The sequence below is a fragment of the Acanthochromis polyacanthus genome, chromosome 17 (assembly GCF_021347895.1).
Source record: "Acanthochromis polyacanthus isolate Apoly-LR-REF ecotype Palm Island chromosome 17, KAUST_Apoly_ChrSc, whole genome shotgun sequence".
Classification (NCBI taxonomy): Eukaryota; Metazoa; Chordata; class Actinopteri; family Pomacentridae; genus Acanthochromis; species Acanthochromis polyacanthus.
Window position 1 is genome coordinate 33,902,072 of NC_067129.1, and position 27,622 is coordinate 33,929,693.

Here is a 27,622-nt window from a genome sequence, read left to right on the forward strand (position 1 = left end):
TCAGGTTAATCTTCATCCGTCCCGCAGTTCACGCGAGATTTTACGAGAGGATAAGTTGAGGGAACATGGCGACGTCTAATTTGCTAAAGGTAGGAGGCACTTCAATTCAATTATTTGTATTTAACGCCCGCCGGAGCGCTTGTCATTTGTGTGGTGTGATGTTGGCGTTAGCTCCAACCTTAACGAAACAGCACACCGCACCTGAACACGGCCGCAATGTCAGCGTTGACTTTAGCTGGCAGCAGTTAAGTTGCATCTGGCTAACATTAGCTACTTATCAGTGATTTAGCTGCTAAATGGAATAGCCACAACAGAGCTAAATGTAACGGGAAAAGGCAGAGACGAGGTAGCCGGAGAGTCACAGAGACACACAGCGGACAGGAAACGTTTTGTTAGCTTAACCTGTGCTGAAATAGGAACATAGCTTGTGTTTGTACGTTAGCTACCAACCTCCATATCATCTGTCAGTCAGTGGCTCTGGAATCTGCAGCTGATCAAGCCACTTAAAAGACTCGCTAAAGGCTGCCAGAAAAAAAGTGTCGGAGTAGTTTCTGTGCACTTAATCCTCTCTCTGATAAGCTTGTCAGGCATCTATGGCACTGTGTTTGATTCAGTGATAATTCACATCGTCAGGCACAGGTACAGGGGAGGTGGCATGCTAAGCTAGAGCTGTGGATCAGTTCTAAGTGACACTGGGGTCTAAACACAGGGGTTTTGCAGAAATATAAAACTGTGTGCACAGTATTGACAGTATGTGCTGAAACACTAATAACTATATGTTAGCATGTATTAATATGATGAAACACTGCTTTATTTAGGAATATTAATGCAAGGATTGCATGAACTGCAGTAATAGAGATATTTAAACAACAGTTTTTAGTGACATGGAACCTCCACACAAGGCCAGATAATTTGCAAATAGTATCTAACCTAATTGCTGGCAATTACTGTCCCTTGGCTGATCGCACACTTCTTAAATAGTGTAGATGTGTTTACACATAGACTGATTAAAGTGTAAAGGGTCCTTTTTGCAAATATTGCTGTCCTCTGAACAATGTTCCTCATCCTGTAAGTCCTAGTCAGCCACGTTTCATTTACTGAAACACAACTTAATATGTTTTAGATTTCATTAGTTTGAATAAACACAGTTTTATTTAAGCATATCTCCCGTTTGAGGGCAGCATGAACTGGAGTAAAAAAAGATATTTGAAGAATTTGTAACATGGAACCTCTACACAGCAATTTGATTTTATTTATATAGCGCCAATTACAGTTCAGATTGTCTCAAGATGCTTTACAGAACCCACCTCAGTGGCAAAAAACCTCCCTTTTAACAGGAAGAAACCTTGAGCACAACCTGGCTCATATTGGAGGACCCATCTGCCGCTGGCTGGCGAGTTGAGAGGGACATGAGAGGGATGGGAGAAGAGGGTGGTGGGCTACAAGGAAACATGTAACACACATTGGGATACATGTATGATTAGAGTAACATAAATGATACAAGTACAAGCCAACATTGGAACTGATTCACAAGTTTACTGTTACGTTGTACGGCTCTGGCATTAAATATGCTACATAAATAGCTGGTAGTAAGATGCAAACAGTGTGTAGATTAGCATATCAAGTACAGTAAAGGTAATGCAGAGTAGATTGGTGAAAATGGGCAGCTGGAAGCAGTGGGCTGGAGGAAGGTCAGCAGCAGCATCCCACAGTGGACATGATGGAGACTAAGCTACTTGGTGGGACAGCAACCACAGACCAGAAACATCCAGCTCCAGGGCCAGGGACACTCAGAAAAGGACACAGGGGGACACAGAGAGAATGCAATGCATTAACAGTATATATTGTAAATACATAGGTAATGAGAGAAGGGCTCAGTGCATCCAGAGAGGTCCCCCAGCAGCCTAAGCCTATAGCAGAACTACAGGACATTGAAGAGGAAGTCAGCTGTATATGTGGACTCCAACTGACCCCCTTGGAGTCCCCCGAGTCAGCCCTAACTATAAGATTTGTCAAAAGGAAGGTTTTAAGCCTGGTTTTAAAAATAGAGAGGGTGTCCACTTCCCAAACCCAAACTAGGAGCTAGTTCCAGTGGAGATAACTGAAGACTTCGCCCCCATTCTACTTTTAGAAATTCTGGGAACAACAAAGTAAGCCTGCAGTCTGAGGCTTTTTGCAGATATTGCTGTCCTCTGAACAATGTGCCTCGACCTGTAAGTTCTATTCAGCCATATTTAATTTACTGAAACACAACTTAGTACATTTTAGACTGCATTAATTTGACTGAACACAATTTTATTTAGGAATATCCCCCACGTGAGGAAAGCATGAACTGCAAAAATAAAGACATTTAGCAGTTTGTACCATAGAACATCTACATAACAAGACCAGATAATTATCAAATAGTGCCTAACATTACTTAAACTAAATGTCATGTTATCTGCACAGTTGCCATGCCTTGGTGTATCAATTACTGTCCCGCCACTGATCACACACTTCTAAATAATCTAAATGCGTACTATGGACATAGCCTGATTAAAGTGTAAAGAGTCCTTTATGCAAATTTTGCTGTCCTCTGAACAATTCACCCCATCCTGTAAGTCATATGCAGCCATGCTTCATTTACTGAAACACAACGTAATGCGTTTTAGATTGCATTTATTCAGCTAAACACAATTTTATTTAGGAATATCCCTGATTTGAGGACAGTGTGATCCACACTAGTAAATGTATTTAAACTAGACTAAACAGGATCAGGTAATCAGCAAATAATACACACTTCGTCTTAGCTGATATTGTAACCTCGTGGTTCAAATAACTTAACATGTTTGTTCGTAAAAACAGGTAGCTGCCCACTCTGCCAGGTCAGTAATCCAATCATAATGTCATTTCATCTGCACTGCTGCCATGCCCCGGTGCATCAAGCACTGCCACACCTCTGAACACACATTTATAAGTAGTCTAACTAGTATAGTATGTGTACATTAGGACATGGCCTGATTGACCTTTTAGGGATACTCTGTGAAAACATTTTCTGTCCTGTATGGCAGAAGCAGCCTCCTGTGCAGGCTAAACACTATCGTTTAATCTGAATTAACACAATTTTATGTAAGAATACCGGCCATGTAAAGACACCATGACTGAAAATAATAAGAAATTGAAACTGCACTGTTATCCACAAAGTAACTGCCAGCTGAAATATTATATTGTTCCTGTGCAAATAGCTCAGCATGTCTGAAAGTGTTCAAATTGCCAAACCCACCTTAATCTAATCTTACCATAACCTTATCTGCTCTGTTACCATGTCCTTGTGCATAAATCACTGATTACTGATCACTGGTGTTGCAACTGAACATTATTTTTAATGTTAATCAGTTGGTTATTGTATTGATTAATTGATCAGTTCTTTGGTCGATATTATGCCAGAAAATAGTGAAAAATGTTAATTAGGGTTTCCAAATGCCCCAGATGGCATCCTCAAGTGTCGTGTTTTATCCACAACCCCAAGAAACTAGAAAATATTCACACTTAAGACGCTGGAATCAGACAATTTTGACAGTTTTACCCCTTAAAAATGACAAAGTATTTCAATGAATGTCAAAATAGTCGGCGATTATTGTAATTTATTTTAGTTTAATTTAATTTAGTTAACAATTAGTTGATTGATGGTAAAAGTCAGTTCACTTTACTAACTAATACAAGGACTGTGCTGATAGTTTGTGCATGTTTTGCACAGTTTTTGATGTCTAAATGTGGTACGTTCAGCAAATGGGATTTCCTCCAGGTCACTGAGCATTATAACCATTTTGAGCTCACCACCACAGCTGATTTTCTCTCTGCTTATCATGAATTTATTTCCTCAGAAATAGTAAAACATGTTTATGGAGCTTTTACAGTCTCCTGCAAGTTAAACCGGGCTGATCAAACACTTTTGGATTCGAATTAACTCACTAAACCTCTTGCTAATCGACCAACATTAAGGCTACAGATAAGACTTGCAAACTCTGTAAGTGTGTAGTCAATTAATAAATGAAGAACTCCACTTTAATGCCAAATAGTAGGGTACACTTTGTTACTGAAGCAGTGGAGACATGTTCATTCTGCTTAGGCACTGTATAAGAAATGGGTAGCTGCTTGGCTGAAGTGTTGCAATGTTGGGAAAACTCTGCTTATCTCAGCTGTGTTTGACGGATGTGTCCCAATTCCATACCGACTACTGTGACATGTGACACACTATTTATTTAATTATGTTCATACTTTAACTGTTCTACTGACCAACTATAGCTGCTTTGCTTTCTGTATATCACAGTTTTTTCTCCTTCTCTCCATGTCATTACTCCACTTCTAGTATTTATCGGTCTGTATCTGCACTTTATTTATCTCCATATATTTTTTTGTTACACTTTATCTTATATGGTTAAAGTGAATTCTAACTGTGTTTAAAGTTTTGTTCTAGAAATCAACATAGGTAATTATATTATGCTTTAAAAAGCAACACTCTCGGATATTCCCTCAGCCGAAACAACTTGACAGAACAGTTAAGAATTTCTTTTTTGTTTTCTTTTCATCCTTGTGGTTTATTTGCCACAACTAGTTTTTATTTTTTGCCTTATAGAAGACTGTGCACATCAACAGCACACATTAAAAATCAGAGGAGGTTTTTTTGTATTGATTGATTGAATATGCTTGAATTTTGCATTATTTTTCTTTTCTTAATAGTCAAAATGGTTTAAAATAAGAGGTGTGTAGTGAGGAACTGGAACACAGTTATTGTTATTTTCCAGACAAAGAGAGAGAAATGGAAAAAATTCTGTATAGGAAATGTACGTCTAGGGTTTTTGGACCTTAACCCCTTAAAGTCAGGACGTTGTACCTTCTGGAGCATCAATTTGAATCTGTTCTGTGTCATGTCAGTCTGATAATTACCTCTATATAAGCAACTTTATTTCTTTAAAATGTCAACTTTGAAATATTAGTTTAACATTTAACACAGCGTAGGACTGCAGCTGATGGTTTATACATATCGATGTTATTCTGGTAATTATTTTTTTAATGAAGTAATTAGTGTTTTTGTTGGTAAATATATCAGAACAGATTTTTGATCAGTCTGACTTGTCAAAGCAGGAATGTGACAAGTAAGGTTTTATGAAGTGTCCCACTAATTGGATAAAACTTACGGCACACAAAGCTGCAGTCATCAATCGACTGACAGAAAATGATTTAGCAAATATTTGATGAATAAATAATCAATTTTAAGCAAGAATGCAAAACATTTGTTGCTTCCGTCTTCTTTCTTTTCGTACATGATAATAAACTGAAGATCTTTTCAAGTGTTTGTCAGCAAAGCAAGCAGTCAACACCTTGGGCATTTTTATGCTTTTGGGTTTTTTGTTGTTGTTTTTTTTAGCTTTCTCTGACGTTTTCTAGACATTACAAATAATGGAGTAATAGTAAAAAAAAAAATCACAGATTAACTGATAATTTCAGCCCTAAAGTGATGACAGTGACCCAGACGATAATTTCTTTTCATGTTACTTATAATTCTTGTGCTTTCTCTACTTTCAGAAGCCAAAACGTCTGCTATAGAACATTGTACAGGCTGACCTCGGTATTTATTTTTTAAATTTTGGGGCATTTTGGCTTAAAAAACTTTCAAAACTGTCTCGAAATAGTTCACATCTACTGGTTTCTAACCACAACATATCCTGTTTATGGGTAGAAGCGACATTGCTTTGCATACAACTTAAATTAAGTTCAGTGCTCTTTATCGTGTGCTCACATATAATTTTTCAAAAACTATTTCCTGATTTAGCGTTTCAGTGGTGGCCATATGTAACGTGTACCTTTAAATGTCTCCTCAGTTTGATTGAAATCTGGTGACTGTGGACATGTGATTCACATCATTTTCATTCAGTGAATCTTTTTTCTCCATAAGAAAAAATGTGCATTTCTTCTGAGTTTCAGTTTTGTATGTGTTCCAAATTTATCGGAGAGAAAACACAGCCAGCAGGGTACAACTGAACGTATCAGTCAGTCAATCAAACAGATTACTTGGAATAAGTGGAACTTGACAGAGAAAAGAATCAATTTGTAAAGTCAAATTGTAATTGACCCTGTTGTTTAATTTCACTGTAGCGTTGCCAGTGTTTGTGCGTGTTTGATGAACAAGCCTTACTTACATGAACAGTTTGATTCTCTCCCGTCTGTTTCCAGAACAAAGGCTCCCTTCAGTTTGAGGATAAATGGGACCTGATGCGTCCCATCGTGCTGAAGCTCCTGCGGCAGGAATCTGTCACCAAACAACAGTGGTTTGACCTGTTCTCGTAAGTTTTTTTTGCTTCTGCGCCTGTACTTTTGGCATAATACTCAGCTGCTGGAGGCAAATGGACCATGTTGTGTCTCGTTTTTGTTCCTACAGAGACGTCCACGCTGTTTGTCTGTGGGATGACAAAGGTCCAGCTAAGATCCACCAGGCCCTTAAAGAGGACATCTTAGATTTCATCAAACAAGCACAAGCAGTAAGACTCACAGATCCCCCCATTAGTCCACTCCACTTACATCCTATGGTCAAATAAGCAACTGAAAAGATAAATCTGCTCCTCGATACACAGTTGAGCTTCATCATTAAATAACTTGCTTTAACACCTCGGAAAGTGTGTGAAGTTCTTCCTTTCACTAACGGCAACGTGTTAACAGACCAGCTAGCTTGTAAACAGTGAGTGTTTCCTCACAGAAAAAGAGAAGTTTTTAGTTGCTGCTTTGCGTTCCTGTCTGTTAAAGCTGCTGTTGGTAGAGAAGAGTGAAAACTTCAGTGTCCCACTATAAACAAGCACATTATAAGAGCCGCATCTCTCACACCTTCCACCACTGGAAGAAGAAAAAAGCCACGATGAGTTCTTAGGTTATGGTTTGTTTAACCCTCTCCATCCTGGAGGATCTTGTGCCAGGACTCGATTGTATTTGCTTTAAAACTCAACCTGCACCAATTCTTAAAGATTACTGCTACTCTGATTAAAATAGATGCAGTAAACTTCATTTTCATGCATCAAATCTGAGTTGCAGTTTTTTAGAACAGCAGCACCAACGTCACTCATAAGGATGCTACGTACAGTTCTGATTATGGTGGAAGTCAGCATTTCAAATTTTCCGCGTGTCGTTCATCAGATCCCACTCTGGCATGGTAATGTGGATACAAAGACTTACATTATTTAAAAATTCTCCCCAGTGTTTCTGATTGAAAGAGCTCAGGCTGTTGATTTTGACATCACAGTTGTGGAAATGTGACTGATTGAATTTTGGGATGTTTTTTCAGGTGGAGTTTTTGAAAAATAGCCAAGGAAGAATGCATTTCATTAGAACTGACACAAAGTACAACAGATGAGAATGTTGTTAGTTTTGTGGGTCTTTTTACCTCTACATGATAAGTTATGATGTCATTTAAATTATTCCCGTTCATTGAGATGAGACATGAATTTTTAAACTGAATTTCATGATATTTCATTTAAAACCTTACTTATAACACTTGAGGAAAAGTCTGAGGATTTGTTATTTGGTAACCACGAGTGTCTGTTTAAGATTCAGTGCCAGTGCATTCAGCAGTTTATGACATATTTCCCATATCAGGGCTCCAGACTAACTTTCTCACAGGTAGCACCGGTGCAACCAACCTTCTCATTTGGTCACACCTTGTCACAGGCAAAACACATCACTTGCTGAACATCACGCTGGAAAAAAATGCCCCTCTCAAAACAAGAAAAAAAACCTCATTTCAAGGAACTTTTACCTTTTACTAAGTGAAATAATCTGCCAATAGAAGAAGTGAAAATGACTTGGTAAGATTTCTTGAAATAAGATCTTAAAATTAGCTGGGAAAACTTATTTTAAGCTTTATTTTACCAGGATTGTCAAGCTTGGGTGTCTTAACCCTCCTCTTGACCTCTGAAAAAAAAAAAAAAAATTTGGGAAAATATCTAAAGTGATTCTGTATATATCAGTAAAAGTTCTAATATGTTCTTTAAGAACATTTGGGGAAAAAATCAACCAAAATCCAGTGAAATTCGCTGGATTTTGGTTGATTTTTTTCCTGAATGTTCTTAAAGAAACCTTTTTTTTAACATTTCTTTTTTTTCCACCAAAAATGTTCAAAAATGTCCCAAAAAAATGTTGAAAATGTGGAAGTTTTCACTGTGAAAATAATATTTTTTTTCACATTTTTAAACTTTAAACTGGGTCAATTTGAGGGTTAAACTTATTTTGAGTTTTCTTGTAAAATTCACTCAAAACAAAATAATTTCAAGATTGTTTGACTTAACAAGATATTTAAGATGCGTTGTCTTCAAACTAGACCCTCCATCTGCTGAAATGTCACTTGTTAAATGAATTTATCTTAAAGGGATAGTTCGGGATTTTTGACATGAATCTGTATGGCATCCCCGTCAGCAGTGTTGTTCATTCACACAGACTTACTGCCGACAGCGTCCGGTGAGCAGAGATCCGGTCCGGTTTTGGTCCAGACGAAGGTAGTCCGGCAAGTTTGCTGGGGCCACGAAAATAAAGCGTTTTCTTCTCAAACCAATATGTGTTCGAAAGAGTGATATATTTGCATCACAAAACCGTTGTCCACGAAAAAGTCAGACCTCGTGAACGCTTGGCACTATTTTCTCTCCCTTCATATCACTCCGCGCTGCCTCCAGCTGGCAGCCGCGCAGGTTTCACTTTGTTTACTGCTGGTAAAGTTAACAACAACATGTCTGACTACGACAGCGACGATGAATATATTGACTTCAGCATTCAGCCAAGGGGATATCTTTATGAACCCGAATATACTGAAGCCGAAATTCACCAGATGGAGTTAGAACGGGCAGAGAGCGAGAGAGAGGGTGGACAGAGAAGTGGATCACTTGTACAGTATAAAGTTATAAAATTCAACCAAAAAACTGAGGAGGCAACACTTACTCTGAAGACAACTGACCGTCGGGTCCAGCTGGCCTGGGACGCTTCTTCCAGTTTATTTTAGGAATGCATTCAGGAGTGCAGGGAAGTCATTATGATGTGTGATGCAGACAGGAGCTGGCAAGCTGGCCTCCTCATCAATTGAAAGGTCTTGCATCTGTGGCATGATGAGATCCCATTCTCATCTCACCCTCTGTCGGCATTATTTCGCACTTGAAACAAGTACACCACCATTTATCAGTCACCCGGTGTCTCACGGCTCCAGCTGTGGCTCCAACTTCAACTTGTTCCACTTCTCTGTCCACCCTCTCTCTCTCTCTCTCTGCCCGTTCTAACTCCATCTGGTGAATTTCGGCTTCAGTATATTCGGGTTCATAAAGATATCCCCTTGGCTGAATGCTGAAGTCAATATATTCATCGTCGCTGTCGTAGTCAGACATTAATCCCGAACTATCCCTTTAAATCAAGTGGGATGAGACATTTAGACTGAAAGTAAGACAAATAGACTTGGTAAGATTTGGAGTTTTTGCAGTGCAGCTTATCAATAGACACTACAGTTTACCGATGTTCCCTAAACGCCCCACATTGCCGAGTGTGGTAGCTGCGGTGCTCAGACAGGTGTGTGACCAAAAGTGATCTTGAAAGGAATTAAACTAGGGCCTTCTAATGTCAGATTTATTCCATATGAAACCGGGAGTTATTTCTTCTGTTTCTTCTTCTTCCTCTTTTCTATGAGCGGAATACACAACACTTGCAGGTGTTTGTGAGTAGACCGCATTTTTAAGCATAAATACTACAGTAGATTAGTTCATGCAATGGTGCGAAGCTAAAATCATTATTGTGATTCATGTTCATTTGTTTTTTACTCTGTGTTAGTCATTGTAAGCGATTGATTTGCTTTTTTTCCTTCACTGGTTCAGTGTCTTCCTGCCTCCACCTGCCCTCTGATCATTAAGTGTGTCTGTTTTGGACCTCTCTCTGTCCACCTCCTCTTCCCTCATTTCATGTTCAAGTACTCAGCTAGAGATCACTTTAACTTTTTAACAGACATCAACTGAACGGCTTGTTTTACGCTCCAGACAGGGACAGACTGACAGAGCAAAGTTCTAAAAGTAATCCAGAGACATCGATACAGCTTATTATCATCATTATCATTCACAAACTTCAACTCGTGCACTGTCAAAAAAAGGTCGCAAATGAGACCATTTTTATAGCAGTCTGGAGCCCTGCATGTTTTCCCTTCAGGCTTCCCCTGAAAATCAGTACACATTTAAAAACAAAAACAAAAAACAACAACCTCTGTGTCACATTAGAGCTCATTTCTGCAGAGCCCTCTGAGGGTCGAGTGGTAGAAAATAATAATTTAGTGCTAATATGTGAGTTGATTAGTAAACTTAATGCTGCTGATAAAATGTGGACCTCAGACCTTGAGAGTGAAAGTTAGAGAGTGTTAAATGTAATGTATTATTTATCCCCACTGAAAATAAAAGCAGATGAATATTCTGAGAGTGAAAACCAGGACATGCTGCACATTACGATTCCAGAGTGACCCTCAACCATCCTGGTCTGTTTACAAACCAGAAACTGTACAGGTTCTGATTAAATTGTTAATGCATAATTTATATGAAAGGATAAAGTACGGGACAGTGGATGTATTTTGAAGTTTTTACACTCTGGTATGGTGGATAATGTTCTCTGTTTCCAGTCCATTAAGAACAGTAAATGGGACATTAGCTGGTGTGATGATTAAATGATGCATTACACTTCTCTGAAGGCTGGATGAGACACTCTGGAAGGCTTATTTTAACATTTCCTTAAACCATGTGCTCATTTTTATTATATTTTCCCACATCTTCCACACATTCCCCTGTGAATGTAGAAAACTAAACAGAAAACAGAATCTGCTTAATAAAACATATTTTACTGCACAACATTTAACACTTTATAACATCAATAAATGTTTTAAGGTGAATCTTATCTGTTATGGCTTAGATTCTGCAGGCGCTAATCAGCGATGTTTTGTGTTTTTCTAAGCGGGTGCTGAGTCACCAGGATGACACGGCGTTGCTGAAGGCCTACATCGTGGAGTGGAGGAAGTTCTTCACACAATGTGACATCTTACCCAAACCGTTCTGCCAGCTGGAGATCACTCTGATGGGAAAGCAAGGGAGCAACAAGAAGTCCAACGTGGAGGACAGCATCGTCCGCAAGGTGAGGGGGAGCAGGAGGACCGCTTACTCCTGTACCCCAAAGGTGTAAGAACAGAATAGAGTAGAGTAGAAATACTTTATTCAATATCTGTTGTTGTTACAGCAGAAAGAGTGCAGTTCCCACCACCATACTTACAGAGAAATAAGCAAAAATGTTTAGTAAATGAAAATAAACAATTAGAAAAATATAAAATTCAAAATGTCCTGTGTAAAGAATGTACAAGTGTTCAAGATATTGTGATTAACAGTGTGTTAGTTTTCACACCTCAGCTGCAGCATTCACATTTATTTCTCATATTTTCTCTTTACCACTCATGTAGAGTGTCTTGTAAATCTGTACTTCCTATTTTGATGAGGTGTTTTTACTCTACTCCAAGAGAGCTCTGCACAAGAATCCAATGTGCCTCGACTGTCTGTCTGTGCACAAATGGCAAATAAAAAAAATCTTGACGTTCTCTGTGCTCCTGACTGCAGCTCATGCTGGACACGTGGAACGAGTCCATCTTCTCCAACATCAAAAACAGATTACAAGACAGTGCCATGAAGCTGGTCCACGCCGAGAGGCTGGGGGAGGCCTTCGACTCCCAGCTGGTCATCGGAGTTCGAGAATCCTACGGTGAGAAACGCTGTGACATCGGCTTATTGATTTCTTCTTCTTTCCACTGGACTTGTGTTGTGTGACAGTTTGGACCGTGACCATGAATTTTCAAGCGTGCCAAAACAACGACAGATAGTATTTAGTGTCTGGGATTCTGTGTGCATGTAGGAAATAGAACAATGGAGGGAACAAATTTGTTGACTTTATGGTGATGTTTGAGAGGAAAAGAAGACATTGAGAGGGTAGAAAAAATGGCACCAGTGGTGGGATTATGGTTAAAATATGAAAATCATTAAAAGTCCTATTTATGAGCACACATTTAAAAAGAAAAGATGTTAAAATATTATAATTCAGATGCTGGCTATTGATATTTACAAAATTTAACTCGTGTCAAAATAAACACCAAACATAACATACCAAAAGTTTATAATATGAACTGGACCTTGTCAGAAAATGAAATATTTTTTTGGTTATATTTGCAGAAACATTTTGAAACTCTAAAACATGTAGTGCAGAAATGCAGTTTAGACATAGTTAATGTGGTAAATGACTATTCTAGCTGTAAACAGCTGATTTTTAATGGAATATCTCCATAGTGGTACAGAGGAACATTTCCAGCAACCATCACTCCTGTGTTCTAATGCTACATTGTGTTAGCTAATGGTGTTGAAAGGCTCACTGATGATTAGAAAACCCTTGTGTAGTTATGTTAGCACATGGATAAAAGTGTGAGTTTTCATGGAAAACATGGAATTGTCTGGGTGACCCCAAACTTTTGAACGGTAATGTAGATATCAGCTTGCTAACTTTTACTCACGTATAGAAACTTTTTAATCTGAAATACTTGTTTACAAAATGAAATATTTTCTTATTTAGGTCAAACATCTTTGAATGTCTTGAAAAGCACTATTACATATAAGTACTATGTATTATTCGGTATTAGTTGTATTTGAAGACTCGTGTGGTACAATTTGTCACACCTGCTCAGTAAGTTATGAAAGTTCACACAAAAATAGTTTTTTTTTAAGTTTCTGTGATATGTATTTTGAAAATATCCATAGGTGAAGATAACAAAGTTTAAAGCAAGTCAGATATAGTTGAACAGAATTTCGTCTGAAGCACCAAATCTCCAAGTAAAAGTCTCAGTCTGGTTTTATCGACATGACTGTGAGTTCAGTGGCCTCTTAATTCACCAGGATGGACCCAGTAGAGCAGTTTTAGTAACTTTTAAAGTATGAGTATGGTGCTGACAGACCTGCAGAAATGACGTGGTGCAGTCATGTCAACATGGACCAGAATCTCAGGGCAATATTTCAAGACTCAAGAGTTCTTATTTGCTCATACAGCATGTGCAGTGAAATGCAAAGTGACTGTTTCTCAAGGCTGTTCAGTAACAGTAGTACAATGTAAAGAACAAAACTTTCAAAAAACAATAGAACTTTAGAAAAAAAGTCACAGTGTCATAAACTAGACGAGCCCTCAGTAGATGGCAGAACCACGCCCATGCATGATGCTCTGTATCAATTTTGATCATCCTACGTATATCCCTTCCTATACAAATGATGCAATATGCAAGAAATGTTCTAAGTGACCCCTGTGACCTTGACCTTGATCTGCTGACCCTGTAACTCCACAACTGAGCAGGGGACCTTAGACTGATCTTCAGTGCCAAGTTTGATTATCCTGACTTCAGCACTTGCAGAGATATCTTGAACGGACATACACACACACACACACATACATACATACTTACCCAGCCAGATACCGAAGCGAATGCAGTAACCCCGCTGACGTACACGTCAGGCGTGGTTAATAATGAGGTGCATTTTAACTTTAAACTCCTGGTTCTGATGCTTTGTTTCGATTGAGACGCTGAAATCTCAACGTGTGATGTTTTTTTCTTTTCTTTCTTTTTTCTGCGAGCAGTGAACCTGTGCTCCAACCCCGACGACAAGCTGCAGATCTACAGGGACAACTTTGAGAAAGCATACATGGATTCTACGGAGAGGTTCTACAGAACACAGGCGCCGGCCTACCTGCAGCAGAACGGAGTCCAAAACTACATGAAATATGTGAGTATGAGTCAGCAGTGTGACTTCTTTTCTCACTCATTTCCTTCCTATAAATGACGCGAGGCTGCCGAACTACATTTGTGTTTTACAGCAGCTAGAAACTTTAGATTTGAGGCTCCTGTTACCTGTTTTGATGATTTTGGCACAAAGTTATTTGAATAAAAAGAGAAAACAGTGAGACAGCCAGCAGGACCAAACAAAACAGAAGATTGGTGTTTATTTAAGCACAGCACGGGCCCAAAATGTTGAGTTGAGTAACAGACACAAAATAAAATACATTTTAATGGCTTGTGGACATAAAGTAAGCTTGTATAGATCTGCCTCTTTAACCTCAGGGGAGCTCAGCATCTTTAAAAATCCCTCTGGAGACTTTTTTCTGGATATTTTTTTAAAAATTGCTTTCCAGAATGAGAGAACTGGACTGATTGTTTTTTAGAATAGGATTCCTTTCATGCATATTTCATTCGATCAAGGCACTTTAGGTCCTCCAGTGACGATGTTTTTGTTTTTGAATTAGTTTTAGAACTTTTTCTGCTTTAGAAAACTGCCACAGACTCTGTAATTCATTTATGCCGTAGCCTGAAGGCAGAAACAGACGGATTCCTTTCTTCAGCACCACATTGTGCATAAATACAAACCCCTACATGGGAAACAAGTTACTAGATAATCACAACTGGCAGATATATCACACACTTGCAGGTTTTAAAGTTATTAGCAGCTAATCAGCTTCAAGTATGCTCAGTCAAAAGTCTATAAATGCATTTCAAAACACTGAATGGACATTAAAATCATAAAAAAAACAAGAAAAAAGTCATTTCTCCTTGCATATATGCCAATAAAATGTTTGATTAAACAGCATTATTTTCTGTTTTAGTTCATTTTCCGTATTACTACTATTATATTTATCATATTCTATACTTTAATGAAGATAAATAATATTGACACATTTGACCATTTTGATAATTCTGATGATTTATGCCTGCATGTACTTTTACATTTAAAGTATCTGTGATTTTTACTTGAGGAGTTATTAAGCATTAAATATAATTACTATAATTAGACACAAATTCACCCTAAACCAGCTGCCGAATGATTATGTTACATAATAATAAAACACCATTTTATTCTGTTGATAGCTAATGTGCTACTTGTGTATTTTTTATGTAATGAAAAGCATCTTTAATATCAGTTAAATGAGGGTTTTATTGGTATTTTTTGGTTGTCTTCTTGTGAGTTTCATGCACTGGCTTTAAATGGTTAAGATTTTCATGCTTCACAACAGAAATGTACAAACCGGTAACAGTTTTATGTGACATAACTTTATTTACATGTATTTTTTAACCAGGCTGATTCAAAGCTGAGGGAAGAGGAGAAACGTGCACTGCGATACCTGGAGACGAGACGTGACTGTAACTCTGTACAAGCAGTGAGTATTAAAGTTTGCCACTTCTTATTGTGTTGAGAAGTTTACCATTGGGTTCGTTACAAATTCAGTAAAGTCCCTATGTTTTGTAATGTGTTCATACCCATCTAATCCGTCTCCATATTTTAATTTTCTCAGAATTTTATAATTAAAAAAAAACTTTTCCTTTTGAATTAGTAAAATTGAATTGCAGAAGTAATTGTGTCAGTAAACACCAAAGTTCTTATTTGTCCTATTTCACAACATTGTACCTATATTTCTGCACAAAAATCTTATTTTTTAGTAAACTAAATAACAGCTTGCCGTATATTTTTTCTATTAAACAAACTCATTTCAGAAAATGTGTGCATTTTCTTTGAGACAAGAAGATCGTCATTAAATAGTCAGAGCACGTAACTTCCAATAAAATCACAACTTGGCTTATTTTTGTGTGTGTGTGTGAAGATTAATCAATTTACATAAAATCAACATATTAGCTAAAGCAGTTATTTGGACGAAGCCAGGCTAGCTGTTTCCCTTTACTTACAGTCTTTATGCTAAGCTAAGCTAAAGACCTCCAGACTGTAGCATCGTCGATCTTTTCTTGTCACTTTGAGTAAGAAATTGCTGAGTGATATTCCCAAAATGTTGAAGTATTCCTTTCAAAGGCCACATGTGTTACTGTACTGCACATACCGTATTTCTAAAGAACATTTTTTTCCTTCTGTTTGTCTTCCCAGTTAATGGAGTGTTGTGTCAATGCGCTAGTAACGTCATTCAAGGAGACCATCTTAGCCGAGTGTCCAGGCATGATCAAACGAAATGAGACAGAGAGTGAGTACGGCAGGACTGCTCCCACCAAAGGCTCAGCCAGCTCAGGTTTGCACCAGGAAATAGCCCTGACCAAACCTCCCCGTCCAGCATCCGTAGAACAAACGTGTTGCCACCACTGCTGTGAAAAGAGGGAAGTCATGCGGTGTACGCTTTTGAGTGGACAAGGTTTGCGAATCTCTCAGAAATCAGACTGAGAGGTTTTCACGGAAGGAAGGGTGTGTTGGATGTTAGTTTGGTTTGCTGATTTGGCCCATTTATCAGTGAGATCAGTGGTTATGAAACTCAGCTCATAGAAGCAGTTACGGTACTTCAAAACCCTTTCAAAAGCGTACTTTGTTCGTGAGTCACTCTTTCCAACGTGAACTCATGGACATGATATGATATTTTTAGATTCAGGGTGACCTCAGATGCTTCGTAATCCTGGAAAAATATCCTCCTTATAACCTTAAAACTACTGGAGAAACAGCACAGTTTTTCAGTTTTTTTCAGTATTCAAGTGAACCAGTGATAGCTGTTTGTGCACTGAAGGGTACAATGGAAACGAGCTGCTCATACCTATTTCAGTATACTTTAAATGGTGCCAGATTACAAAAATGCAAACAAATAAAAGTTGTGACTCCCACTGCAAGACCATTCAAAGACCCAAAAATAATTGTGACTGTAATTCCAAAACTTAGAGCATTATTATTAGTAGATAGAAGCAAGAAGTCTAATTATTTTTGATCATAATAAGTAGTATTAACTTAATAATAATCTGTATTTTTGTCCCATTAGAGTTTAAACCAGTTGATTGATGTGACTGGTAAAAATATATTTTGATTTTGTCTTTGAGTTTCGTCTTAAACTTGACCCAGAAGAAGTCTGCTAATAAAATAAATGTTGTAATTTTATATCTTAAATGATGAAATCCTTTTCCTCGAGCTGATATTATAATGTTCTAATGGTTTGAAAGCACACAGCTTGTGAGTGTGGGAAGTGAAGAAGTTGTTCAGAGAGGGAACATCTTATGAAAATGTTTTAAAGCCAGAAATAGGAATTGAAATTCATGTTACCCAGACTTGAATTAGATTTTGTAAGAATGAGAAGCTTTAAAGTCACTTTCTTTACCAAAAGGTGAGAAATATTAATTTGAATGGGCCACAAAGTTTCTGTATAGGATTTAACTTACCAAATAATGATTTTATAAACTGAATGTGACCAAAATATTTTGAGGTTTTGCATTTCCTGGTACTGAAATCCTACCATATTTGCTACTTGTCAAACCTTTCCCGTTCTCAAACTGCTGTTTACTTTAGAGGAGTACATCTCCAGTGCTTAAAATCCACTCGGATATCTTAAAATAAGCTTATGCAACATTTTTACTCCAGACTTTTTCCATCATTCAAATGTAAAATACCTTAACAAATTATCTTAAGTGAGCATTTAAGTTGAGGAGAATGTCTATAATTGAGACCTCTGCTCGCTTTCTGGGCTGCATTAACCACCCATCAGTATTTTTAATGCACTTGTGTGTCCAAATCTGTGCTGCTGCAGTTTGATTTAACAAATGGACAAAGGCCATCTACAGTAATGGATTTTAAAGCAGCCGATCCTCTGCTTATGCTCTAATGCAGCTGCCAAATGAAAGCCCGGTCTTCAATAAGCTGCAGCTGACTGGCTGCTGTTGCTAAACTCTTAGACAGATCTAGTACTGCGTTTCCCTTCTAATTCATGATTATTGTTCATTATTTGGGATATATTAAGTGTCTGTTTAAGGGTTCACAATGAATCTGCACAGTAAACGTGGTCAGTTTAAATGCTGGACCCCCCAGTGCTTAACTCAGAAGCACATTTAATCCAGAACGTACTAATGCTGCTTTGACCTCCGTCACAGAGTTGCACCTGATGTTTTCCCTGATGGACAAAGTTCCCAGTGGCATTGAGCCCATGCTGAAGGACCTGGAGGAGCACATCATGAGTGCCGGCCTCGCCGACATGGTGGCCTCAGCCGAGACGATCACTTCTGTGAGTTTTACAAGTACACGTAACGTATTTGTTTAATAATGCAGTGGAAAATAAACACCAAAATGCTGCTGAGTTTTGAGATTAAAGAACAACTGCAGCTTTTTCTGGGTTTGCAGGTTTGTTTTCAAAGTTTTGCATCCACCAAGAGATAGTACAGTGACATCATCACTCCATCAAAGTCTAACAGAGCAAGACAGACATTCAGTTTAGTCAGATTATCATTCTCCAACCACTCAGATTTACTCCCACAGAATTTAGCTTACCATTATTGTAACTGTTTAACTGCTATTTTTAGCATTAGCTGTCAATTTTGAACAATTTATCATTACTTTTAGGTATTTCACCTGTCAATCTGTTACCTTAGCATCAATCGCAATCATTTTCAAGTATTTTAGGTGTTTATCAATTACTTTAAATGGACTGTTTTGTCTTTTATACCATTATTTTATTTAGTTTCATATCTAATTCATGCTCAAGCACATGTATATGTAGTTAATTACACTGTGTGTTGCAAATTAAGCCAATTTTTAAGCCCATTCTAGGAAATTAAATATGCAAAATTAGCTATTAAAGATCCCCCCTGATGAAAATGAAGTTTCTTAAAACTTGATTTTCTACACACTGTTTTATATACTAGAAGACACATCATGAGGTTTAGAGGAAGCAGCAGTGTAGAGTTACATTTAAGCCATTTACAACATGTAATTTTGACATGCAGAGATGAATTGTAGGGGTTTAATGAAAGATTAGAGAGGGAGTTTTACAGTTGCAATTACATGATGCTGGTGCACACTGCTGAACAGAAATAGTAATGCTTCACAACTTCCCTGACAAACGTCTAATTTTTACGATTTCTTCAAAGATATTAAGTGATAGCTGTCACTGAATTCACTGGTAAATTACAAAAAAACAAACACCCAAACAAACATCTTAAAAGCTGATTTGGGTTAATTAAAGCTTCCAAAATGTAAATATAAGAGTTCACCTTGGTGTATCTGTGGCAACATTACACTTATTATTTACCTTCGATGTGTTTATACACATGCAGACTTTTAACAGGACATTTTCCAGAATACAAAACTGATGTTCAAGCTCATATTCATTACATTAAATCAGGCAGCACCAATCACCCATGACCTCAAGCTTTTTCATTATTACAGGATGCAATTTTTTATCTTTTCTAAATGCAGTGTGCTTTTGTAATTTCTATGTTTGATCATTCTTTGTTTTATGAGATTTATCTTTTGAAATCGACATTTAGATTGTGTTGCTTTTTTTTACCTTAGAGATTGAAATGACAAACATCAGAGCCTGTTTTGACAAATGAGTATTACTTTTCATATCGCTAATGCTTGGATTTTGATATTCAGACTGATCAGCTTTCAACTGGTGCTCAGAGGTGACTAAGCTGATATTGTGAAGGTGCATAATCTGTTGGACATCACGCTGATTTGACAACACAACCTCAACTCGAGGTCATCTTTAACCTTAACTCCACCTTAATCTGAGGTGATTTAAGTCTGCTTCCACCACCTGTTCTTTGTCACAGGACTCAGAGAAATATGTGGAGCAGCTGCTCACCTTGTTTAACCGCTTCAGTCGGCTGGTGAAAGAGGCCTTCCAGGACGACCCACGTTTCCTGACGGCAAGAGACAAAGTGAGTTAGACTTCTGCTGACTTGTCCATCATTAACAGTGGAAGCACCTGACAGAACATGCTGTAAACTACTGTCTAAAATGTCTTTTGCAGGCTTATAAAGCTGTTGTCAATGATGCCACTATATTTAAATTAGAGCTTCCCATGAAACAGAAAGGGTAAGACGAGCAGCCTGCGTGAAATTCAGCTTCTGCTCTGGTTTTGTGAAAGGCAGAAATAACTGACTGCACTCGTCTTGCTCGCCTGCAGGGTCGGATTGAAAACTCAGCCAGAGTCCAAGTGTCCGGAGCTGCTGGCCAACTACTGCGACATGCTCCTGAGGAAGACCCCGCTGAGCAAGAAGCTCACATCTGAGGAGATCGAGGCCAAGCTCAAGGAAGTGGTACGTTTCAAGGAACATTCGTGTTTTTTGGTTGTGAACTCTTGAAATTCTTCATTATTGGACTCACAATTTGAAGCTCTTTTTTGTAGAGCATGATGATAGCTGGTACAAACTCATGATAAGTGATTTACAGGCTTTGTTCACTGGAATACAAAGAAAGCAAATTGTGCAGCTCATGACCTTTCAAAGTCTGCAAATATGGCTACAAATGACAGAAAGCTGGATTAATATATACACATTACATACACTGACATAAACACTCAACAAAGAAAGAGAACATCATGTCGAATGGTGTTACATCAACCCAATGCTATTTTAAGGTAACTTTCACTGCTTGTCACATCACAAAGGGTTACACCATATAGTAACAGATGTGATGCAACAACCTTTACTTCCCTTTTGCTCTGCTTTCCTTCGATTTCACCACATTAAAATTGTCCTACAAATGTACTAAGATTTTTTTCCCCCAGCAGATCCTAAGCATGGATCAACTTCGTTTTTCATCTTTGCAATCCAAAGGTGGAAATTTGTCTTTGGCTCATGACAAATATTTCTATTACAGCAATACAGATTAAAAAAAAATAAAAAAAGTTTATATGTTATAGTTAAGACCCTACAATGTCATTAATTATGTAAATTTATCTAAATATTAAGACCCTACAATGTCATTAATTATGTAAATTTATCTAAATATTAAGACCCTACAATGTCATTAATTATGTAAATTTATCTAAATATTAAGACCCTACAATGTCATTAATTATGTAAATTTATATAGATATTAAGACTCTACAATGTCATTAATTATGTATATTTGCCAGACTAATGTGAATGGTATTGTAGAGATCCTACAATATTATTCATGTTGTAAATTTACTGGACTAATGTAAATATTAAGGTTAAGAAACTAAAATAGAATTCATAGTGCAAATTTACCCGAGTAATAAACTATTAATATTAAGACCATATAATATTCTTATTAATAGTAATTTACCTGCCTAATTTAAATATTATGGTTAAAACTTTTGAATGTTATTTATTATGTAAATTCCTTCGACTAATTTAAATGTTATGGCTAAGACACTGCAATATTTTTAATTTTACAAATTTACCTGACTAATTTAAATGTTTAGCTTAAGGTCTTACAGTAATTTTATTATGCAAATGTACCAGGCTAATTTAAGTGCTAGGTTAAGAGTCTACAGTTCCATTAATTATGTAACTTAACTGGCTTCTTTAATATTGGTGTTAAGGGTCTACAGTATTATTTGTACCTGACTTTTTTTTGTCATTTTGCAACTCGCTATGCAGGTGTGTTTCATTTCTTTAAATTTGTAACAAAAGAATCAATTTAGACATGACAAACCACTTACATAATTAGAAACAATGAGGAAGTGTGTAGAAGGCCAGCAGTGGATAACTTTCACTGCAGCATTTTCTCCTGTGTTTTCTTTTTGCAGCTTTTAGTGCTGAAGTACGTCCAGAACAAAGACGTGTTCATGCGCTACCACAAAGCCCACCTGACCCGCCGACTCATCCTCGACATCTCAGCCGACAGCGAGATAGAGGAGAACATGGTGGAGTGGCTCAGGGTACGAACCTCAGCAGTCATCTTTTCATTTTGTACCGTCCTCCATCCCCCAAATGCCTTCATCAGGGTGATATCTGGGGCTGTTTCCTTTTTCATTATCGTCACAAATATCATAAAAAAAGTCAGTGGCTTCTAGCAGATTTCTGCATTCATGATTAATAAAATCATCATGAGCTTATTTGTTATGAAAAGCAGCCTCAGATGTCAGTCATCATTTGCCACATAACTTGTGGTGTACTGGAGATAAATTGTGAGTTGTTTTGATTTTCAGAAACTTTGAAAGAAGCAGTTTTACATCATCTTGCTGTGTGTGATGCCGTTTATTCCGAACAGGAAGTAGGAATGCCGGCCGACTATGTCAACAAGCTGGCCAGGATGTTTCAGGACATCAAGGTGTCAGAGGACCTCAACCAGTCTTTCAAAGAAATGCATAAACACAACAAGCTTGCTTTACCAGGTAAACACGATTTAAATCCATATGTGGAGCTGCAGTCAGTCAGTATTTGGTGTTTTACTTAATTTTATGACTTAAATGATGGGATAATTAATATTTCAGGAAATAAACACGTTTGCTCCTTGGCGATATTAAGATGAGAACATTCATACCTGTATTCTGAATATAAAGCAGGATCAGTAGCCGCTTAGCTTAGCTTAGCTTAGCATTGCTTAGCAGTGAGACTTATTAAAATGTTAATTAATGAGTTCTAAATGTTCTGGCTGACTGCCATGTAGTTGGTATTCAACTGTGATAGTCAGTGAAATCATTTATGAAAAAACATGGCACATTTTTGCTTTTCAAATATCAGGATTTGCTATTTTGTTTTCTGTTTTTCCTTATTTTAACTCTCCGTAAACAAAGTGTATTTAAATTTTGTGCTTTTGAGTCACAACTTATTCTTGTGTTCTCGCTTTTTCTTTTGACGTTTAATACACAAAAGCCTTTTTCCAGCTTTATTATTCCAGCATACTTAATTTATGAATGTAAGAGTGCTACTGAGCTTCCCCTGTACTTCTTGGTAAGATATAAAAATAAGTGTATTCCTAAAATGTCAAACTATTTCTTTAATTCGGCTAGTTAGTAAAGAAGTCAAGACAATAACAATACTAGTGATAAATGCTGAATAATTACAGCGTATGTCCATCTGAAGCCTAGCTCAAGCCTGTCATTCTGAATGTCTGAGATCAACTTAACGTGTGTTTCGCTGCAGCCGACTCAGTCAACATAAAGATCCTGAATGCTGGAGCCTGGTCGAGGAGCAGCGAGAAGGTTTTCGTCTCTCTTCCTACAGAGCTGGAGGATTTGATACCAGAGGTAGAAGACTTCTACAAGAAGAACCACAGTGGCAGGAAGCTCCACTGGCATCACCTCATGTCCAACGGCATTGTGAGTGTATCCTCAGATCTGCACAGAAAAACACAAACACTGCACGTAACTGAGGCAGCCAGACGTTGCTTAATGTTGTTAAATTCAACACGGCAGCTCTGTAGGACAATAAGATGTTAGTGTTGTGTTTACAGCTTTATCGAAGTGCTAAAACAAACTTGGACGCATGCTTCTTGTGGGGCATTTTATTGCTCTTTTAGGAGAAAACCCATTTGAATGTCCTAATGGAACATCCACTTAGATAAATCTGAATTTAGAATTACACCCATTGTTTATAAATATCCTAGATGGGTGAGAACAAGTGCTGCAGTTAGTGATTAATTTCCCTAATCAATTAGATTATTTTTTTAGTCTGTGAGTCATAGATGGAATCTTTAAAGTGGCAACAAACAACTTTTCAGTCCAGTTTGCCTCCTCTGAAAACAGCGCTCTTATCCCTTTGCCAGGAAGAGCTTCCACAGTCACTCTGATTGTTCTTTTAATCTTAAATTTAGCCTTCATTTTCCTGGGAGATTTTGAACCCAGTGTTAAACAGACCTGCATAGTGAAAGCAAGATTTATAGGGAAGCAATCGAATCAAAGTTCCAATGAAAAACTGGAGAGTTCTAAAACTTTTGACCAGTAGTGCATATTCAGTAATTTTTCTGTCTAGAAACTCTTTGATTTAGCATTGGTGAGAGCATAATTTGTTGAAATTGTAGGCTGCAATTTTGCAGTTTCCACATTGTTACTTCTACTTCGCACTGCTTTTGTCAGCTTAAACGGTTGTTCTGTTTGAATGTGTGCAACATATTAAACAAGTTGTCCTTCATTTCCCCAGATCACCTTCAAGAACGAGGTGGGCCAGTACGACCTGGAGGTGACCACCTTCCAGCTGGCTGTGCTGTTCGCTTGGAACCAGAGGCCGAGGGAGCGGATCAGCTTTGAAAACCTCAAGTTAGCGACTGAGCTGCCGGATGCGGAGCTGCGACGCACTCTCTGGGTAAACACCAGCGATGAACGAAGATAAAACTGACTATGAAGTGTTGAAAGCTCACTCAGCAAATTCACATTTCTGAGCTGCAGATTTAGTAAACTGCCGTGCTGTCTGTTCTACAACTCAGATAACTTGTTCTGTTTAATTAATCTGGTTATTTAACTTTCTCCTTAAAACTTTCTTTCACAGTCTCTGGTAGCGTTTCCCAAACTCAAGCGGCAGGTGTTGTTGTACGACCCGGTGGTGTCTTCGCCCAAAGACTTTGCAGAAGGAACATTATTCTACGTCAACCAGGAGTTTTCTCTCATGTGAGGCGCTTTAAAGTCAATATGACCCACTTTTCTTCACAGTTTTGCGTATTGGTGGTTTAAATTGAACATAGAGGAATTTTATTAGGAATTTTTTTGCCAGTTCAGCTGTCTTTAATATAGCTTTTGCTATTTTTAGTTCTTAATTTGAATGTTGGGTTTAGCAGTTGGACAGTTTAGCTTTCACCTGGATGTCTCCTGTAATGTTTGATTCACAGTTCTTAAACTTAAGAGAGCGTTTAAAGAGGGAAACTTTCCTGATGTACTTTTAATGTGCTTTTTCCCAGTGTGGCAGAAAAATAACATTTGTTTATAGTGTAAATTTAAATGAAACTTAACCCTTTACGCTTCAGTGCGTCGTAGGTGTACCGCCGGCGGTACACCTACTAATTTGCATAGGAATTTCAAGAATGTCCGACGGCTGCAAACCCGATTATACAAACACTATACGCCGATGGAAAGCTTAGATTCTCATGAATCCGCCGGTATAAACCACTTTCAGATGTGATTACCACAGCGGGTGAGAAAAACACATTTGTCCGACAAAAACAAATATTCATCCATCCGTTCTCTATACACGGCTTCAACGCACACAGCGCGACTCACATTTCCGGGTTCATTATTACACACAAAAAAAAAGATTCCACAAAAACCGGCCATAATCCAACCTTTTACATCCAGACAACACAAGCCAGTAAACTATTTTGTCCAAAACATGTCTTGAAGTCGGTATAAAATCCACGAATCGGTCGTTTTCAAGGAAATGCACCTCGCGATGCGCGTCCAATATTCCCTGTATTTTTCGTAATTTTTTTTATTTAAAAATAGAATATTAGCGATTTTTTTGTACTGAAAACGGCTGGAATTGACTGAAGCTTAAAGGGTTAAAGAAGTGGGAGTGCAGAGGGAGGTTTTGTAGTGGTGGAGTCTTTATGGCTGGTAGATTCCTCTGTTATTTTTAAACCACTAGTCAGTTGTATTTGTATGTGATCAAACACCATATCCATCCCAGCAATAAGACTTCTGTGAGCGACTGCAGTGATTATTCTTTGTTTTGTTCATTTTTGCATGTACACCTACTGTAGATGTAGAAACTGTACACTGACCCAGAACTTCTGTTTTTCCTTTTTAAAATTAAATTTACAGAAAAAACTCAAAGGTTCAGAAAAGGGGGAAGATTAACCTGATTGGTCGGCTGCAGCTCACCACGGAGCGAATGAGAGAGGAGGAGAACGAAGGCATCGTCCAGCTCAGGATACTAAGAACACAGGTATGGAGATGAGCTCACAGCATGCCGGTGGAGATGCTGCTGCTCCCTCCTACTGTGAATAAATGCTTTCCCACCACAGAGCTTCAGCAGACATCTGTGGTCATATTTGTTTAAACTTACGGGCTGCATAGTAATCCATCTGTCTCACAGCGCGCTTTCTGTCCCACTTTTTTTGTTGTTTTTTCCCCACACCTTTCTTTTCTTCTCCCACGTCCAGGAGGCCATAATCCAGATCATGAAGATGAGGAAGCGCATCAACAACGCCCAGCTGCAGACGGAGCTGGTGGAGATCCTAAAGAACATGTTTTTACCACAGAAGAAGATGATCAAGGAGCAGATCGAGTGGCTGATAGATCACAAGTACATAAAGCGGGATGAGACGGATATAAACACCTTCATCTACATGGCATAGCACAGCACATTAGGATGACTTGTGTTGACTTTGGTTTCAGTGGATCAGGCCTGATGGACACTAGAATACTTCCAGGCTCCCCGTCCTCTAAAAAAAACAAACAAACAATAAAAAACACAAAAAAATCCAGTCTTGTGCAGGGAGGCATGAATTTAAGACTGAGACCTATTTAAAAAAAAAAGTGGAACTTCCTGCCTTAAAGTTGTACAAAGAAAAAAGATAAACGCAGTGGGAGTCTGCACCAAGTGGTCATAACTGTTTTTAGTTGAAGGGAGTTTCCTTTGCTGTCCAGATGAAGCTGTTAAATTGTGAACGGTCCGTTTTTGATGCCATGGTGTGTCATCTGGGCAGCTACTGCGACACTCCTGCTTGCACAAGTCTACAGGCATGCTGACAGGAAAAGCTGAGGAACTCAAAATATCTGCAGTCCGGTTTTAATCCACGTCAAATCCAGATCATCTGAACCTCGAACAAAACGCCGCCCTCGTCCCCCCTGAAAAGCGACGCTGCTATAACCCAGCTAGTTGGTTTAATAACGGGGGCCGTGACGCCGTCGTGACTCTCTGCGGTCACAGTTAACGTGATCAAACACTTAATCCGGACATTCAAAGTGTATAAAAAGCCAGATAAACACTTCACAGTTTGCAGGACTGAACCAGACGGCAATGTAGAGCCAACTGTAAAGCCTCTGTCTCTGGGTCAAAATGAGAATGTGGGGGGAAGTTAGCATATTGCTAAAATCCAGAATCGGAGGACCTTTTACCAAATGCACCCAGGGACAGAGGTGGAGTCGCAGCCGGAGCTCAGCTCATGTTTGCAACAGTCCTCTCTTCTGCAGGAAGCCTGGGAGAGAAGGCTGAGGTCAGTATTACATGTGGTAAATACTACAAGTCAAAGCTATAAGAGAGTGTACCATGAGATGTGAATAATGAAATGATTAAATAAACAGCACCTTATTATAAAACGATATGCAGGCTTGTCATTCGTCTTAGTTCAGGTAAACAAAGTCGAGAAAAGTTTTGTAGAAGCCCTCCAGCATTTTTACATACATTGTCACATTTGTGTAAAGTGCTTAAAGCCAAATTTTTGCCATTTTTAGAAAACAAAAGGTATAAAAATTTGCCAAGCTTGTGAGGGGCAGTCAAGAGAAAACCACAAGCTTTAATGTCTGGCTTTGTATTTAGGATAAAGGTTTTCAATTTCAATATCCAAATCCATCTGTGTGGTCTGGACAAAGCCTATAAATACACCGAAAGTCTAAATATGTTCCTGTTCATAGTAGTTTCCCGTCCAAGCTGGCATAGAGTTGATGCTGAATCTGCTTTCTCTGCCCTCGGGTTTAAAAAGATTATTTTTACATGTTCTTTTAATTGATTGCTTTTCAAAAGCTGCGTATGTTCAGAGGATGCTCAAATCTTCAGCCAAGCATAAGGAGACCTGCTGTGTGAGTTACTGAACAGCTACCAATTGTTTTATTCTCTCAAAGTATCACTGGCCACATGGTTTTACCGCCACAAACGTTTTACTGTAGCCCATTTAAAAGGATGATATAAATATTTAATACATTTGTA

The 27,622-nt window shown here is 38.2% G+C and overlaps 1 protein-coding gene across 2 annotated transcripts; it reads left to right on the forward strand.

The window, feature by feature from the left end:
- The first annotated feature begins 49 nt into the window (after positions 1-49).
- On the forward strand, positions 50-27,018 carry LOC110965797 (cullin-5). Of its 2 annotated transcripts, none has more exons than XM_022214951.2 (19): positions 50-89; positions 6,214-6,323; positions 6,419-6,518; positions 10,987-11,163; positions 11,637-11,778; positions 13,687-13,832; positions 15,178-15,258; positions 15,975-16,113; positions 17,942-18,072; positions 19,622-19,729; positions 19,822-19,886; positions 19,978-20,110; positions 21,571-21,702; positions 22,035-22,158; positions 22,910-23,085; positions 23,906-24,067; positions 24,251-24,369; positions 25,516-25,639; positions 25,857-27,018. In XM_022214951.2, exons 1-19 carry the CDS (start codon positions 66-68, stop codon positions 26,049-26,051), a joined length of 2,388 nt encoding a protein of 795 aa, XP_022070643.1. In that variant the 5' UTR covers positions 50-65; the 3' UTR covers positions 26,052-27,018. The 2 variants fall into 2 exon arrangements, with proteins under 2 accessions (XP_022070643.1, XP_022070644.1); XM_022214952.2 differs by having other exon boundaries at positions 15,975-16,068.
- Positions 27,019-27,622: the final 604 nt, after the last annotated feature.

What these genes read in the sequence shown, in the direction of transcription:
- LOC110965797 (XM_022214951.2), top strand. Translation starts at nt 66, where the DNA reads ATGGCGACGTCTAATTTGCTAAAG. An exon ending in TCCAAAACTACATGAAATAT is followed by an intron (nt 13,833 to 15,177) that starts GTGAGTATGAGT and finishes TTTTTTAACCAG; the next exon opens with GCTGATTCAAAGCTGAGGGA. An exon ending in ACCTCATGTCCAACGGCATT is followed by an intron (nt 23,086 to 23,905) that starts GTGAGTGTATCC and finishes TCATTTCCCCAG; the next exon opens with ATCACCTTCAAGAACGAGGT.